Source organism: Alosa sapidissima, chromosome 4, assembly GCF_018492685.1.
Source record: "Alosa sapidissima isolate fAloSap1 chromosome 4, fAloSap1.pri, whole genome shotgun sequence".
NCBI lineage: Eukaryota > Metazoa > Chordata > Actinopteri > Clupeiformes > Clupeidae > Alosa > Alosa sapidissima.
In genome coordinates this window covers 27,202,565-27,217,564 of record NC_055960.1, presented here as the reverse complement: position 1 = coordinate 27,217,564, position 15,000 = coordinate 27,202,565, and the positions used below count along the sequence as shown (strand labels likewise).

The following is a 15,000-nucleotide window of genomic DNA, read 5'->3' as shown; positions in this document are numbered from 1 at the left end:
TCTCTCATGTACCGCCCCCATCAGCATGCATAGACATAAACTTCTCTGCTTCCCCTTGCCAAAGTACATTAATGGCCTTGCATCTTCTTAAACCAGATATCACACACACAAACACACTCTCACTGTCCCTGGCTTTCTCTCTATCTCACACAAACACACTTACATACCTTTGCACACATTATTCATTATGCGCTCACACTTTTTCATGCCAGCGTCGAAACCATGAATAAATAAACGATTATGCACAACTTCATAAGAACAGGGCCTGAGGCATGAGTGGGCTTTGTGATGGTGCTTGGGTCCTTCACCCCATGGCACAAGTTAAGACCTGATGGCAGTAGAGATTGCCTCGGATAGGAAGCCATCTTGCTTGGGTCCTGCCTTTCCCTGTGCCACCCCTCAGAGGGCAAAACAAAGCCTGGTATGTGTGCGCTGGCATCAAAGCCTGCTGTACACTAGCATCAAACCTGCCATTGGGGCTAGTGGAGGGTAACATCATTTTATCTGCACCTTCTGGAGCTCCACACTAACACCACACTACTAATTAAAATAGCTGTCGAGTGATTCTTACACATTAACAACGGTAAGTTTCTTACACAAATGCAAGATAACAAGGCCAGAGGCTGCTTTCTTGAGTGCCATGCCTTTGTGTACATCGGCCATGAATGGCAGAGATTGCTTCTAAGACTACAGGAAATTTAATTAACTTATTCTCTTATTCTGCAGTATAATGACACAAAATTAGGCTACATGACTTCCACACCAGCACCACAACATTAGAGAACTCTCTGATGACCATAGCCAGAACCATGATAATCTCAGTCTGCCACAAGCATGACAGCATCTAACAAATGACTGGTCTCTGATGATGAGAACTATAACCATAAGAATCTCAATCTCAATGCTCAGTCTCGGTTTAACCACCGCAGCTACAGCATCTAAGAGCTTCCGATGTCCACTCTCCCAAGGCAGATGGATTTGCAGGAGACCTCATAAATCAATCAGTTCAAAACTACTACTAAGACTGTCCTGCCTTTTTCACATTCATGAGAATTTAAGAGCTCATGGTATGGACTTGGTCTGAGCTTAGTGTCCAGAAACATGTTATTTATTTCCTAAATTGTGACTACGTCTGGAACTAGTCTGGTTCTAGTCTGGTTCTAGTTTGGTTCTAGTCTGCCACAGACAAGACCCGGAGTAGTTCCAGAGACAGCTGGACAACCCAGCAGAACCCGTGGGTCTGTAAGAGGCCATCAGAGCTTGCTGTGTGAATGTTGATCGTGCCCTTTCCCAATCACTTCATTGACTTCTCTGTCTTTCTCTTTCACCTTCTATTGCTCTTTTTCAGACTAAAGGCCCATTTACACCAAGAACGATAACGATAATGATAGCTATAAATAAATATCGTTCTCGTTAATATGAATGACGACGTTCACACATAAACTATAACTATAACGACATGAAGAACTATATCGTTGGGGATCACTTTCAGAGCGATTTTCAGAACGATAAAAAGCTAATAGCCAATCAGAACCCATTGAATTTTAACCGTCACATTCATTAACACAAGGAGAGACTTTGTTTATCGTTGTTCAGTGTGAACGCTTTTATCGTTATAGTTATCGTTATAGTTATCGTTATTGTTATCGTTATAGTTATCGTTATCGTTATCGTTATCGTTCTTGGTGTGAATAGGCCTTAACCCTTACTTTAAAGGACGAAATCTGTGTGTTGGCCTTTGCCTGCCAGCTGTATTGCCTTTAGAACACACCCTGACATGGGCAGCTGTAGTCATGTTTGAAATTACTAATTACTTACATTGCACATTGTATTGTATTGTATTGTATTATCCAGATAAAATTATATGCATATATATATAGAGAGATCGAGGAGATAAATATATTTAGCATATTTAGCTATCTATCGCCGTGTTTTGTTTGGACTGAACTGAAATACATGCCACTAGGAATGTTTTGAGGTCATGCAATACTAGAGTAATAGAATAAAAATGTTTTTTTTTCTTCTTTTTCACTCTCTCTTCGTTATGTTTTTGTTATTTAAAAGGCAGTTGACAGGAAGCATCATTTTTAAACACGTTCCTCCACAGTTGTCCTTACTGCTGAGTCCACGACAGCTTAGATGAAATTAATAAGATACACTACAATATGTGAATAGAAAAATAATCTCATATTAATGCTACAACTATGGGCAGGCTAACAATTCACTAGGAATACTTACAGTATCAACTACAGTGTGGCTTGTTTCAGCTGAAATGTCTCTTGAATATCAATAAATTTGTCTATCTCTGCAGTGGCTTACAGAAACGATTGCACTAGTCTATATGGAATGCTTTTGTCCTTCTTATGGAAGTGGAATGTACTGTAAAATGGAAGACGTCGACCAACAGTGTTAGTGAGTAGAAGAAAAAGGATATTTTCCCTCTCATTAGACAGTTTAGCCGCATGAACTTACTCAGATGCATACAACATGGGACAGAGAGGCAAGCAAGCCAAGCTGCGAAAAACAAAAGATCTCTAAAACATTGCCAACTGACTAGGAGACATGTCAGAGCTATAAAAGCCCAGGTGATTGCCCTGTCCAGACGTAACTTACTAAGCAAGGGATGGCGAAACACACTAAGCACTAAGAGACATTCAATCTGTCTTTGAAAGCTCTAAAGCAACATTGGTGAGGGGAATACCAGCTGGAAGGGTCTGTCCACGTGATCAGTCCCTGTCCAGCCACTTAAGACAACAGCTAGGGTGAAGTGCGTGGAGGTGGGGGTTAGGTTAGGGGAGTTAGTAAGGAGCATTAAGGAGCATTCAGTCTGATACCTGATACTGCCACATAGTGAGAATAAAAATGTGCAAAAACTCTCCATTATGACAATAGCGGCACTGACAAGCATTATTCTTTTCACCATGTGGGCTGCCATCATTCTTTCGGTGATTTCTCTGACTGTGGTGAGGTGCGCAGTGACTACTTAGCTCTCTGCTGCATCAGAGCAGAGGCATTTTTTAAACGTCTCTTACACTGAAAACAAAGTGTCAGGATTTGCTCCCAAATGGCTTCTTTTTTCTTTTCTTTTTTTTTCTTTTTTTCTGAGCAGCATGGACACACAGCATCACACTCTGTGGGACAGTGTGTGTGTGTGTTTGTGTGTGTGTGTTTGTGTGTGAGACTGTGAGTGTGTGTGTGTGTGTGTGTGTGTGTGTGTGTGAGTGTGTGTGTGAGAGAGAGAGAGAGAGAGAGAGAGAAAGAGAGAGAGAGAAAGATCACTGCGCTTTAGTTTGTCTGAGATTAAAACGTCCCTCACGCCCCTAGCAGTCTGTCCTCGGCGTTTGCAATACAGCTTGGCTATGTTTCTTACGCGGGACATGGTGAGATGAGCAGCCATACACACAAAGCTAATCCATGCAGACACTAAATATTTGGGTTTTTGGATAAGGGACTTGACTGGCGCTAAGTACTAGCAGGGAGAGTGGTGAGAAGAAAACAGATGGTTTACTATAGGGAACTTTAGGGAGACCGGGCACACATTGTCCCTCGACTGAAACACAGAGGTGTCTACTACACCTGTTTCTCAACAGTGTACGGCCCTCCATTGCCTTCGAGAAACAGGAAGGCCGATGCTTAACTTCCTTTTTGGTGTCCCATGCCCCTACTCCCAACCCGGCGGGGAAATTTCCAGAAGCCTATACATCCGTGAGCATTTTCTTGATGTTGACATAGTTTGTGTTTGCAAGTGTGCAGTTGGCCTTCATGATGTTCTCGTCCTGGAAGTCTTCGTTGCTGTTGTTGACGCCTTCCTGGATCTCCATGTAGTCGGACTTGCTGATGGTGGAGCCACTGCGGCTCCTCTTCAGCTCCTCGTTGGACTCGGCCTTGGGCACGTTCACCTGCAGGTACTGCGCCTGCTCCTCGCCCTCCGTCTCGCGGTGGTAAAAGTAGTTGAAATTGGAGACGATGACGGGCACGGGCAGGGCGATGGTGAGCACGCCAGCGATGGCGCATAGCGAACCCACGATCTTGCCGCCGATGGTGGTCGGCGTCATGTCGCCGTAGCCGACAGTCGTCATGGTGACCACGGCCCACCAAAAGGCGTCGGGGATGCTGTAGAACTGCGACTCGGGCTCGTCGGCCTCGGCGAAGTAAACAGCGCTGGAGAAGAGGATGACTCCGATGAAGAGGAAGAAGATGAGCAGGCCCAGCTCCCTCATGCTGGCCTTCAGGGTCTGACCCAGGATCTGGAGTCCCTTGGAGTGCCGCGACAGCTTGAAGATACGGAAGACCCTCACCAGGCGGATGACCCTCAGGATGGCCAAGGACATGGCCTGCTGACCCTGCTGCCCGTCTCCCTCGGCCTTCTCCGCCAGCTCCGTGCCCAGGGTGATGAAGTACGGGATGATGGCCACCACGTCGATCATGTTCATGATGTTGACGAAGAAACTGGCCTTGCTGGGACAGGCAAAAAAGCGCACCAGGAACTCGAAGGAGAACCAGATGATGCAGAGCGTCTCCAGGATGAAGAAGGGGTCAGTGAAGTAGGTGGAGGTGTAGCTGGTGGTGCTGTTGGAGTAGGGGTTGTGGGTCTTGTGCATGTCCTCGTCGTCGCTGCGGAAGATGGGCAGCGTCTCCAGGCAGAAGCTGACAATGGAGATGAGGATGACCATGACGGAGATGATGGCGATGATGCGGGCAGGCCCCGAGCTCTCGGGATACTCGAACAGCAGCCATACCTGCCTCTGGAACTCATTGTCGGGCAGAGGCCTCTCCTCTTCCTTTATGAAGCCCTCATCCTCTCGGAAAATCTCGATGGCCTCGTCGCCGAGCTCGTAAAAGCGGATCTCTTCAGAGAAGACGTCCAGGGTGACGTTGACCGGCCGCCGGAGCCTCCCGCCAGACTGGTAGTAGTACAGGATGGCGTCAAAGCTGGGCCGGTTGCGGTCGAAGAAGTACTCGTTCCTCAGCGGGTCGAAGTAGCGCATGCGCTTCTTGGGGTCTCCCAGCAGGGTCTCTGGGAACTGTGAGAGCGTCTTGAGCTGCGTCTCGAAGCGCAGGCCCGACACGTTGATGACGACACGCTCGCAGCACTCGTGGTCCGCCTCCGGGTCATAGTCCTGTGGGTGGCCCGGCTGGGCAGCTGCCTCGTCCGTCGGGTCACCCCCGGCAACAGTCATTCTGCAGGGGTGTGAGGCCTGCACCTTTCAAGCGAGCCGGGCGCCGCAGCCTGGCAAAGTCCAGACACGGGCGGGGACCAAGGGTGGGGGGGTGGGGGGGCTGTGGTGGGGCAGGACAGGGGAGGCTGGTGAGGGAGGGGGCTCAACACCGTAGAGAGCTGAGGGCCACAGGATGTCACCGAGAGAAACCCTGTCAAGACGGAACAGACAGAGGGAACCTTAACAGCCATGCTAGAATCATCAACAGACATCACAAGTACTGCAGCACTAACACACAGCATCATTTAATCCCATTAACAAAGCAGCCTTCTGTTTAATTACTTATTCAGAAGGAGAAGAAGTAATCATCTGTTCCTATTTCATTCTGCATAAACAGGAAAAATAACAAAGGTGTAGTTGAGATGAAAGATGTCATTTTGGGGCCGCAGTAATGATCTTTTGTGACTGTTCATGTGAGCAGCACTGTCAGACTGAGGGATTGTTTCTGACTTTGGGGTCATTCGTCCTTCTCTGTATTGGGCTGCATCTATTCACATAATACAGTGTGGTCATGCAGGCACTCCGGCTATGCAGCAGGCATAAATCTCTCTAAGATCTTCTCATAGCCCACACATCAACACTGCACTGCTATACTTGCTTGCCTCTTCTCACTGTGTGCACTTAGTTATTACTTAATTGTTCCAGATAAAGTCACTCATTATCCACAACCCCCCCCCCTCTCTCTCTTTCTCCCTTTCTCTCTCACAAACATGCACACAGTTACTTATACTCATTCAATTTAGCCTTTTTTGTTGGAATGCCACTCAAATGGCAACAGCCTTTGAAATATTCAGCACCATGAGATAAAATATTAAAGGGTAGAGAAACAGATTTCAATGCCATTATTAAGTGGAAAGTTGTTGTCCCACCATCTCTTTACACCACTATCTATCTATCTATCTATCTATATCACAAATGCAATTGGCTTACCACTGCAATACATTCAATACAGATACATATTAAAGTATTCTATTTGTATTTTGATGAGATTAGACAGAAATGTTTTTCTACACAAAAAAAATCTTCCTGCAATTTCACAGTAAACTTCATCTAATGTAACGAGACCAAATCAATAATGCAATCTAGTTTGGCGCCCAGACATACTCTACCTGCAAATAAACTTCTTTATCAAAGCCACGCCACCTGGCCACGACGGGACGCAGGACCGGTGCCAAATAGAGAAATAACCTCCAGTGGCGACGAAGGTGTCCTCCAGGAACTCATATGGAAAATTATCCCAAAATATGTGTATTCATTCCCAGTTTCCAAGTCCTGGGGCGTTCTGCAGCAGCGGCGACGGCTACCAGCGCACCGGGAGCATGATCTGATCTGGGCAGAGGAGGAGGAGGGGAAGAGAACGGTACAGTGCGGGTGTGTCCTCGCCTCCCCCCCACGCTTCGCGCTCGGTCTATACAGCAGGTTGTCGTGGGAAGACAGGAACAATTCGGTGACGTGGCTTCTAAACCAAAGTAGCAATGAGCACCTCTAATATCCAACAGTGCAAGAATCAACAGAAGTGTTCATATCCATCGGCATTTTATTGACCATACTGACGCCTGCAAGTAACGACATAAAACACAGCAATGTTATAATTCTGTATGATTTACAGCGGCCATAGAGAAGTAAACATTAAGGAGTGACTTTATTTATAGGAAAAGGGGTTTATTTGCATTTTGACAACCTAAGCATAATTTCAAAGGGGATTATCATTCTGTTGAATGAAACATTGCCGCGAAATTCATCACACAGTCAGAATTTTCGTTACAAAAGAAATATTTTGATCAGATTAAATTGTGTTTTTCAGGTATGGTGAATAATCGGGCACATCTCCCCGCCCAGCTCGCTGAAAAGAGTCGTGTTTATCGTGTTGCTTTACCATCTGAAGTTCAAAGCCAAAGCGCTGCAGGTTAGGCTACCTAACCAACAGCAGGTTGCCATGCACATGCAAAGCCCGTGAGAGCCGGCAGTGGCCAATTGTATACCCCATGCGCAAACATGTCTAGTCACTCTAAACAGATTTATACACTCAATTGAATGACATGCATCAAAAATCACCATCGTTTGGGAACACAAATGATGCTTGGGGTTCTTCTGCCGCTGTATCCGCCCCTATTGCCGCTGCCCACCGGTCTCGCGCACCGATAATTGGATGCAAGACGCAGCAGACCACCTAAATGCAGCAGCCTATGTCCCTCAGGTTCAATCGCTCTGCGATAGCTTTATTCTAACAGCTAATAGTAATTAGTCGGCTAGTTAACGCGTTAAACACAGATCTGCAGTTAAGCAACGCTGTGCATACAAAAAGACTCTGGTGCGGACGACTGGGCTGGGACACACGCACCAGACTACACCACTCCTTACTTTTTCCGCAGCATGGGCAATTTAAAGGGAAAGGATCGCAGGCGTGAGTGGAGAGTATCGGCGACCTACTTTAATAGGGGTTTCATCTTTTGGAGAGGCAGAAGACCATACGTAATACATCTTCCACTTCTAATTTGCAGGATTTGTTAAAAGAACATAGTTAAAAGAAGTTGTTAAAAGTTCTTTTAATTGTGTGTAGTGACGGCATTTGTCTGATAAAAGAGAAAGCACACCTAAGCATTTCAGAGTATTTTAGCATGCTCACTGAATAGTAAATAATCTATTGAAGACTGCCACTTCTGGAGGGATTCTGCAGGATTATGACCATGACCATCAAATTTTCATTCAACAAATGTACACATTGTACATACAAATGTACAGTGAGCTCATGTATAAGGACTCCTAAAATTAAACTGTAGCCTGGAGAAGTGGCACTCCTAATGCAAACGGATAAGTGTGTTGAGTAACCTGTTTGAATCGTTTGTGTGTTTAATTTTAATAAGCAAGTTCAATCCACTTTATATATCATTTAACGCTACCAATCGGCAGACTTCATATGTTAAAATGATCTATACCTGCTACCATTATATAGTTAGTGTAGCACATGGAGAGATGGAGTGCCACTTCTAGGGGTCAGGACATATTGAGACTGCTCTACATTTGACTAGTGACACACATTATAAGATGACACTACATTTGATCTGCATTCAGTGACTGATTTCCTCAATGGAGTCCTTTGTGTCACACACACTCTCCCTCTTTCTCTCTCTCTCTCTCTCTCTCACACGCACACAGCACATACAGTACACAAACTAGTCGTGCCTCTGGTTGTTGCATTGAGAAAACCACTCCAGTAAAGCAAAGCCCTTGCAGGTGCAAAACCCGACGCAATCGACACGCTTCTGCCCTGATGCATTCTGAAGGGCCAGGCACTGTCCAATCAAGCAGAAAACAGCTCACGACCCTGTTTCTCACCCCCCACCCACTCCACACAGACACACACAAACTGGGCCAGTGCGGATCAGCCCTACATCACAACATCGAGGAGCAACACCACACTGAGCCGGGTTGCGTGGCTGCCCCAAAGGCAATTGGATCAGATCCCATGAGTTCATTGACGGCGTGAGTAGACCAAGCTCCATAGGGATGAATAGAGCAACCATGCCATCTCTACACTAGGCCAGTGGGACTCAGGGAGGTACTATAACTGACCCTGATAGTAACTCTGGCAAGCGATCTGGCTCTGACAAGGGCCGCATGTTGCCCAGGGGCAACTGCCTTTCAGTGGCAACTTTCAGCTGGTACTTCAGCTGAGGTTTTGAGCCAAATGAAAGAATGTCATCATAAACGGAGTAAGATTCTAAAATCCAACATAAAATTCAATGGACCTAGACATTCTTCGTACTGTTCATCCTACCACCTACTAAATCCACCAGTGTGATGTTACTACTGTAGATGCTCGATACTCCCACTGCATCAAAGCACAAATCTGCTACTCTTCTGTGCTAACCTAGTCACCTTCAGGCCATACAACAAGACAGCTTCCCCAACTCAGTGAAGCTGCAGCCCAGCTCAGTTGCCCTCTAGCTACTGTTCAACTACAACCCTGTCAAGACAAGCATACAAGCTACAGTGTCCAAGCTAACCCAAGTCAGATCACCCACCTACTGTACAACAGGTCAACAGCTACTGTCAGTCATCATAATTTTAGCTAACGACTATAGACAGCATGGCGCTATACACAAGTTCTGAAGAAATTAAGTCAAAATTGATCAGCCATATTTGCAACATTGGTACCAGAGTCTGCTTTTTTAGGCCAGGGCATGTGTAAACACAAAATCCAGTTCCAGATCTGCCCAGAATTTACCATGTTTGGTCAAATCTCTGCCATGATTTTTAGTTTCTTCCAATGGCTTCACTTGAGTGTGGCTTGACTAAGCATTCATTGTTTTATGTTTTTCCAAACACAACATCAGTTGAATTACCATAACCCAACATGGACTTGCTCAGGCCTCCTCCTCCTCCTCCTGGTCCAGGCCTCAACCCCCAGACACGTGTGCCCAGGCCACATGGCCCATCTCCGCCTCCCTCCACTGACACTTCAGATTTTATTAATGAGCGTTGGGCTCATTAACGACCCTATTAAAGAGGGGCATGTAGACAGCGTTAGCCTAGCCTTCTTCAATTCAAGCTGAACAGACAGCTAGCCGCCACCCAATAATGGTGTGCGTGTTTAAGCTTGACAGTTGAGAATGAGGCTCCTCGGCCAAGTGATATTGATTTAAGGTCAGTCCAGGCCTGCCTTCGTGGCCACTCAATACCGTGGCCAAGAAAGCAGAGGAAATCCCCTACTGTTAGTAGTTTCTTTAGGCCGGTCTGGTATGGAATTCATATTGTGATCATTCTTAGGGAAACGATGAGACGTTGGCTCTCATATAGTATTAGTAGACGCACTATACTCGTACTACTTGTGCAGTTGTAGACTAGTAGTCAAGTACATGCTGCTGTAACCCCAACTGACAGTAGTTTCTGGTCTGGTAGTGAGTTTATATTGTGGTCATCAGCCTAGTGTTATTCCTCCATTGTCAGCAGACATAGGCTATATTGTAGTATACAAATGACCATCTGGCATGGCATCAGTTTAGGCACTAGAGCTCTTACAGCTTTCCCATAGTGAAAGGCTGACTTTCCCTATGACTCTGAACTCCCCTCCCCTCTGTCTGCATGTGTCTGTGTAAGTGTGAGTGTGTGTGTGTGTGTGTGTGTGTGTGTGTGTGTGTGTGTCTGTGTGTGACACACACACACACACACACACATAGCCTACGCTGCTGAGAGTTGCTGACGCTGCAATGCACCAGCAGATCCCTCTAGACTGCCGCCCCCACCTCCTGCTTTCCCCTCCCTGCAAGACGTTGTGTCCCCTGTCACACACTGCTCATGACCTTCAATATGTTCTGATTGCTACCAGAAGTCGCTACTGCTGAACTTGAAAAAGGATGTCTGGAGAGTGACGGGAATATGAATTGGGATCATTTGAATGCTAATTAATTACCCCCCCCCCCCCTCTGTGTGTGCATGTGTTCTGTATTTTCATGTAGCATTGTGTGTGGATGCATGTTTGAGTCCCTCTGGGTCTGTGTTTGTGTATACCTATGTCTCTCTCTCTCTCTCTCTCTCTCTCTCTCTCTCTCCATGTGTGTGTGTGTTCGCCCTGGACATATTGTGGATTGAATCCATGCCAGATCATTGCTTGATATGGCCCTGAAGCCATCTTCTATATGAGTCCGGTCTGTGTGTGTGTGTGTGTGTGTGCGTATGAGGATATATGGAGGTGTTAAACAAAACCAGCTCATCCTCAGCTGTGGAGCCCAAGGGGTTGTCACACTTGAGCCTGTTAAAGCATGCGTGCACACAAATGGACACACAAATACACACACACATCACACACACACACACACACACACATCCACCTCCTCTGGCCGTAGATATCATGACATGGCCCATGTGTGTTCAGTGTGGCAGAAAAATGCCCCATGCTGTGCTGGTGGACTGCATTACGTAAGCATTTCCTGTAAGCATCATCACATCGGCCACACCGTGGCTGCCATCAGCTCCTTGTGTGCTACATTGAGAGGATGCCATCACGGCACGCGCCAAGGGTGTCTGATTAACATGCAATAACTCCGACTGATGCGGAAGGCTTTTACCGTAATGGCCTGTATTCAGTGTCAGCAGTGTACAAGGTGTTATATAAGGGATAAGAATGGAAACACAGCAAGAAGTTGGTGCAATCAGCAGTCAGGAGACATCTTTGCTGCGTTTCAGAATTCTCAGTTTCCCTGTATACTGGTCAAGCTGCATTACTGTAGTCCAGCCATTCCTAAAGCTCATTTGGATATGTCCCCTGAGCGACATTGTTGTATATTTATCAGGATGGACTATACAGCACCTCTGGAACACCTCTGGAGTCTTGGTGTGTGTGTAAGAGACAGTATGAGTGTGTGTGTGTGTGTGTGTGTGTGTGTGTGTGTGTGTGTGTGTGTGTGTGTGTGTGTGTCTCCGTGGGCACTGGTCTCTGGCACGAGGCAGTGTGGAGCAGTGAGGCAGCTGACCTGGAGCAGAGCCAAATGTGAGGAGGACCTCAAGGACACTCCTCCTGAGTTACTGCAACACTGAGCTGTCACACCATCTAACACACACACACACACACACACACACAGATACACAAACACACACACACACACACACACACACACACACACACACACACACACACACGCATTCACACACACACACACACACACACACACACACACACACACACACACAGATACACAACACACATGCACACACACACACACAGATACACAAACACACACACACACACACACACACACACACACACACACACACACAGATACACAAACACACACACACACACACACACACACACACACACGCATTCACACACACACACACACACACACACACACACACACACACACACACACACACACACGCATTCACACACACACACACACACACACACACACACATTCACATCCAAATACAAGCATATGCAGAGCGAGAGAAAGAGAGAGTTCTCTCATACTCCCATAGACACATGCACATGCACAAACTCAAACTCGGTTACTCACAGACACATATACTCTCAGTCTTCACACACACACACCCACACACACACACGCATACAAATGGCTCCACATATGCTTTTGCACTGAATCACCACTTTGCCCCTGATAAGCTGTTTACTACACCACCATCAGTATCCCAACTGCCCGCCAACGTCCACACCAAAGTCATCATGATCGTGCTGCGCCTGGGTGGTACTGGCAGGCCGGACCTGTTTGCAACACTTTTCCCTGACAGTCCTCAGTCGTCCCACTGGCTCTGACTCACTCGCAGCGCAAAACAGCCCCCCCCCCCCACACCCCCTCTGTCATCACTGTAGGTTAGCGTAGTGCACAGCACTCCTAGCCTAGCACTCAGCATAGTGCTCCTGTCTGCTCTGCTGTCTGCTGGAGAGGTAGTCTGAGTGTGTGTGTGTGTGTGTGTGTGAGAGAGAGAGAGAGAGAGCAGGATTGAGTGTGAGTCAGTCATGATGAGTCACGCAATGCAGGGAGACTCCAGGAAACACACACACACACACACACACACACGGCCAGCGCAGAGATGGAGGTGGTGTAGTCTCATTCATAGCATTAACCAGCAGCGGCTTGTACTAATGGAATTAGTTAAAGACACTTAAGTTGTAAAAGTCATTCATTTTTCTTCACAGGGGCTTGACTGTTACGGTAAAACAAATCAGGTATTTTCACACCAAATTCTGTTTCAGTCGCATTGATGATGCTCAGACACAAATACCAAAGAGAAGTCTGCAGAGGCTATGATGGCAGCCATGCATTGTGTCAACCAGCGCTCTATTTCCATAACTCTGCCTCTGAATTGGCTCGTAAGATTTTGAGAGCTGATTTCTGGCATAAGGATCCTGACAGGCCGGTAAAAAATGTCCTAAAGATTCAATTCATTCAGTATTGAGAGGCTTTCTTGGCCTTTATTTGAATGGGTTGTTGTCTGGTGTGCCCATTTCATTACAGCAGTTTACTCTGGGCATCTGTTCCACACCCAGGGGAGTGTGTGTTCTGTGCATGGACATAGTTTGGACATAGTGTGTCTGTGTGTGTGTGAGAGAAAAACAGAGTGAGAGCGAGAGGGAGAGAGAGAGAGAGAGAGAGAGAGAGAGAGAGAGAGAGAGTACTGCATCTTTTACGCATAGATTCTAGGTGAAAGCCATCAGATCGATCTATGTTCCTATAATTTTAGATCACACCAAATCATATTCTAGTTTATATTTTTCTGCTTGTAACACCTGTACAGTATAATAAAATACCCGATGATATAGTCAATAAAAGGGATATGAAATCTCATGAGTGTGATGATTTAGTAACCTGTTCTTAGGTTGGAATTGTGAATCATTTGCAAATGGCTAATTCTTCCCCTATTGGCCAGCACCATGCGCGGTCTGGTCCTGTTTCTATGGCGACTGCTTCCAGGAGCCTCTCTGCTGGCAGGGAGAGGGAGCTCTGTGATGACATCACCGTGGATACAGATCCGTTGGCAAGGCGCCGATGCACCATCACCTCACAGATATGGAGCGTGAAGGTGAGCAGGCAGAACAATGACACAGCACTTTCTCTTCATCCACCAGCAAGTTTTTACAGTCTCTTTCACTTCATCACCCGTCTCCTCCTCTCCTCTCCTCTTCTCTCTCCGTCTCCACCCTTCTGTCCCCCTTTTCTGTTCTCCTCTGATAGCCTCTCGTCTCTGCGGTGCCCTCTCCTCTCTTGTTTCTTCCCCTCCCCCCTCCTTCCTCACACATATCGTCTTCCCTTTCCCTCTCCTGTCCTTCCCTCTCTTCTCCCCTTTCTTTCTCATCTTCCCTGCTGTGTTCTTTTCTCCTTCTCTCCTCTCTTTTCTCTCTCCTCTTCTCTTTTACCCTGTTTCTCTTCACCTTCTTTCCCTTTCTCCTCTCCTCTGTTATCCTTATCTCTTCACTTCTCTTCTCTTTCTCCCCTCCTCTGGCTTTGCGAATTTGGTCCTAATAGTTTGGGCTGTTCAGTGCCTCTGCTGCTGACTCCTGACTCCTGACTCTGGATCTGGAGTGGATGTGGCCCACATGTGGCCCAGGTCTGGCCTGACTCCTTCCTCTGATGCTCTGGGGGTGCAGTGCTGTGCTGTGTGTGTGTGTATGAGAGAGAGAGAGAGAGAGAGAGAGAGAGAGAGAGGGAGAGAGAGAGAGAGGGAGAGAGAGAGAGTGAGAGTCTGTCTGTCAGTGACGCAGTGACGCAGAGGCTGGTGAGGGACCAGCAGCTTCCTCTATTTCACCCTCCGTTTGCCTCCAATCCACTGTAGACTAACTCCACCTGTGCTAGAGAGTAAAACTGTGTGTGTGTGTGTGTGTGTGTGTGTATTGTCACCAGCATATGTCTATGGGTGTGTGGGGGGGGGGGGTGTAAATACATACAAACACATGCGAGCACACACACCCATAGACATATGCTGGTGACAATGACCAGGCACATTACTCACAAATCCAGCAGACTGCTTAGCTTTATGCATAAGCAATCATAACCCTCTCTATGGACCCTTTCAAGAGAGTTCCATTCTCAGCATCATAGTCGGCCCCACAAGACTTCCTTTTTAACATTCCATATGTTATCTTAATGCAGAGGAAGTAGATTGGGGCCCAAATAGAACGTTCAAGCATTGTTGTTGTTGTTATTGATGAAAGGGTCTATACATCTCTGTGTCTTGTCCTCTTCCTTCCTCCCATCTCTCCTCTTTCTTCTCTCTACTGTGCCCCTCTCTCTTTCTCTCTCTTTCTGCTACTATCTCATCC

At 46.8% G+C, this 15,000-nt stretch overlaps 1 protein-coding gene and 1 long non-coding RNA gene across 2 annotated transcripts; both read right to left on the bottom strand.

Annotated features, from left to right (window-relative positions):
- Positions 1-3,212: 3,212 nt before the first annotated feature.
- LOC121707783 (potassium voltage-gated channel subfamily A member 2) lies at positions 3,213-5,262 on the bottom strand. Its single transcript, XM_042090599.1, has one exon. It carries the CDS (start codon positions 5,178-5,180, stop codon positions 3,696-3,698), a length of 1,485 nt encoding a protein of 494 aa, XP_041946533.1. The 5' UTR covers positions 5,181-5,262; the 3' UTR covers positions 3,213-3,695.
- A 25-nt stretch (positions 5,263-5,287) lies between these two features.
- On the bottom strand, positions 5,288-7,559 carry LOC121707784. Its single transcript, XR_006031398.1, has 3 exons — positions 7,275-7,559; positions 6,329-6,775; positions 5,288-5,370 (listed from the first exon to the last, which is right to left on the bottom strand). It is a non-coding gene; the product is annotated as an uncharacterized LOC121707784 (long non-coding RNA).
- Positions 7,560-15,000: the final 7,441 nt, after the last annotated feature.

What these genes read in the sequence shown, in the direction of transcription:
- LOC121707783 (XM_042090599.1), bottom strand. Translation starts at nt 5,180, where the DNA reads ATGACTGTTGCCGGGGGTGACCCGACGGACGAGGCAGCTGCCCAGCCG.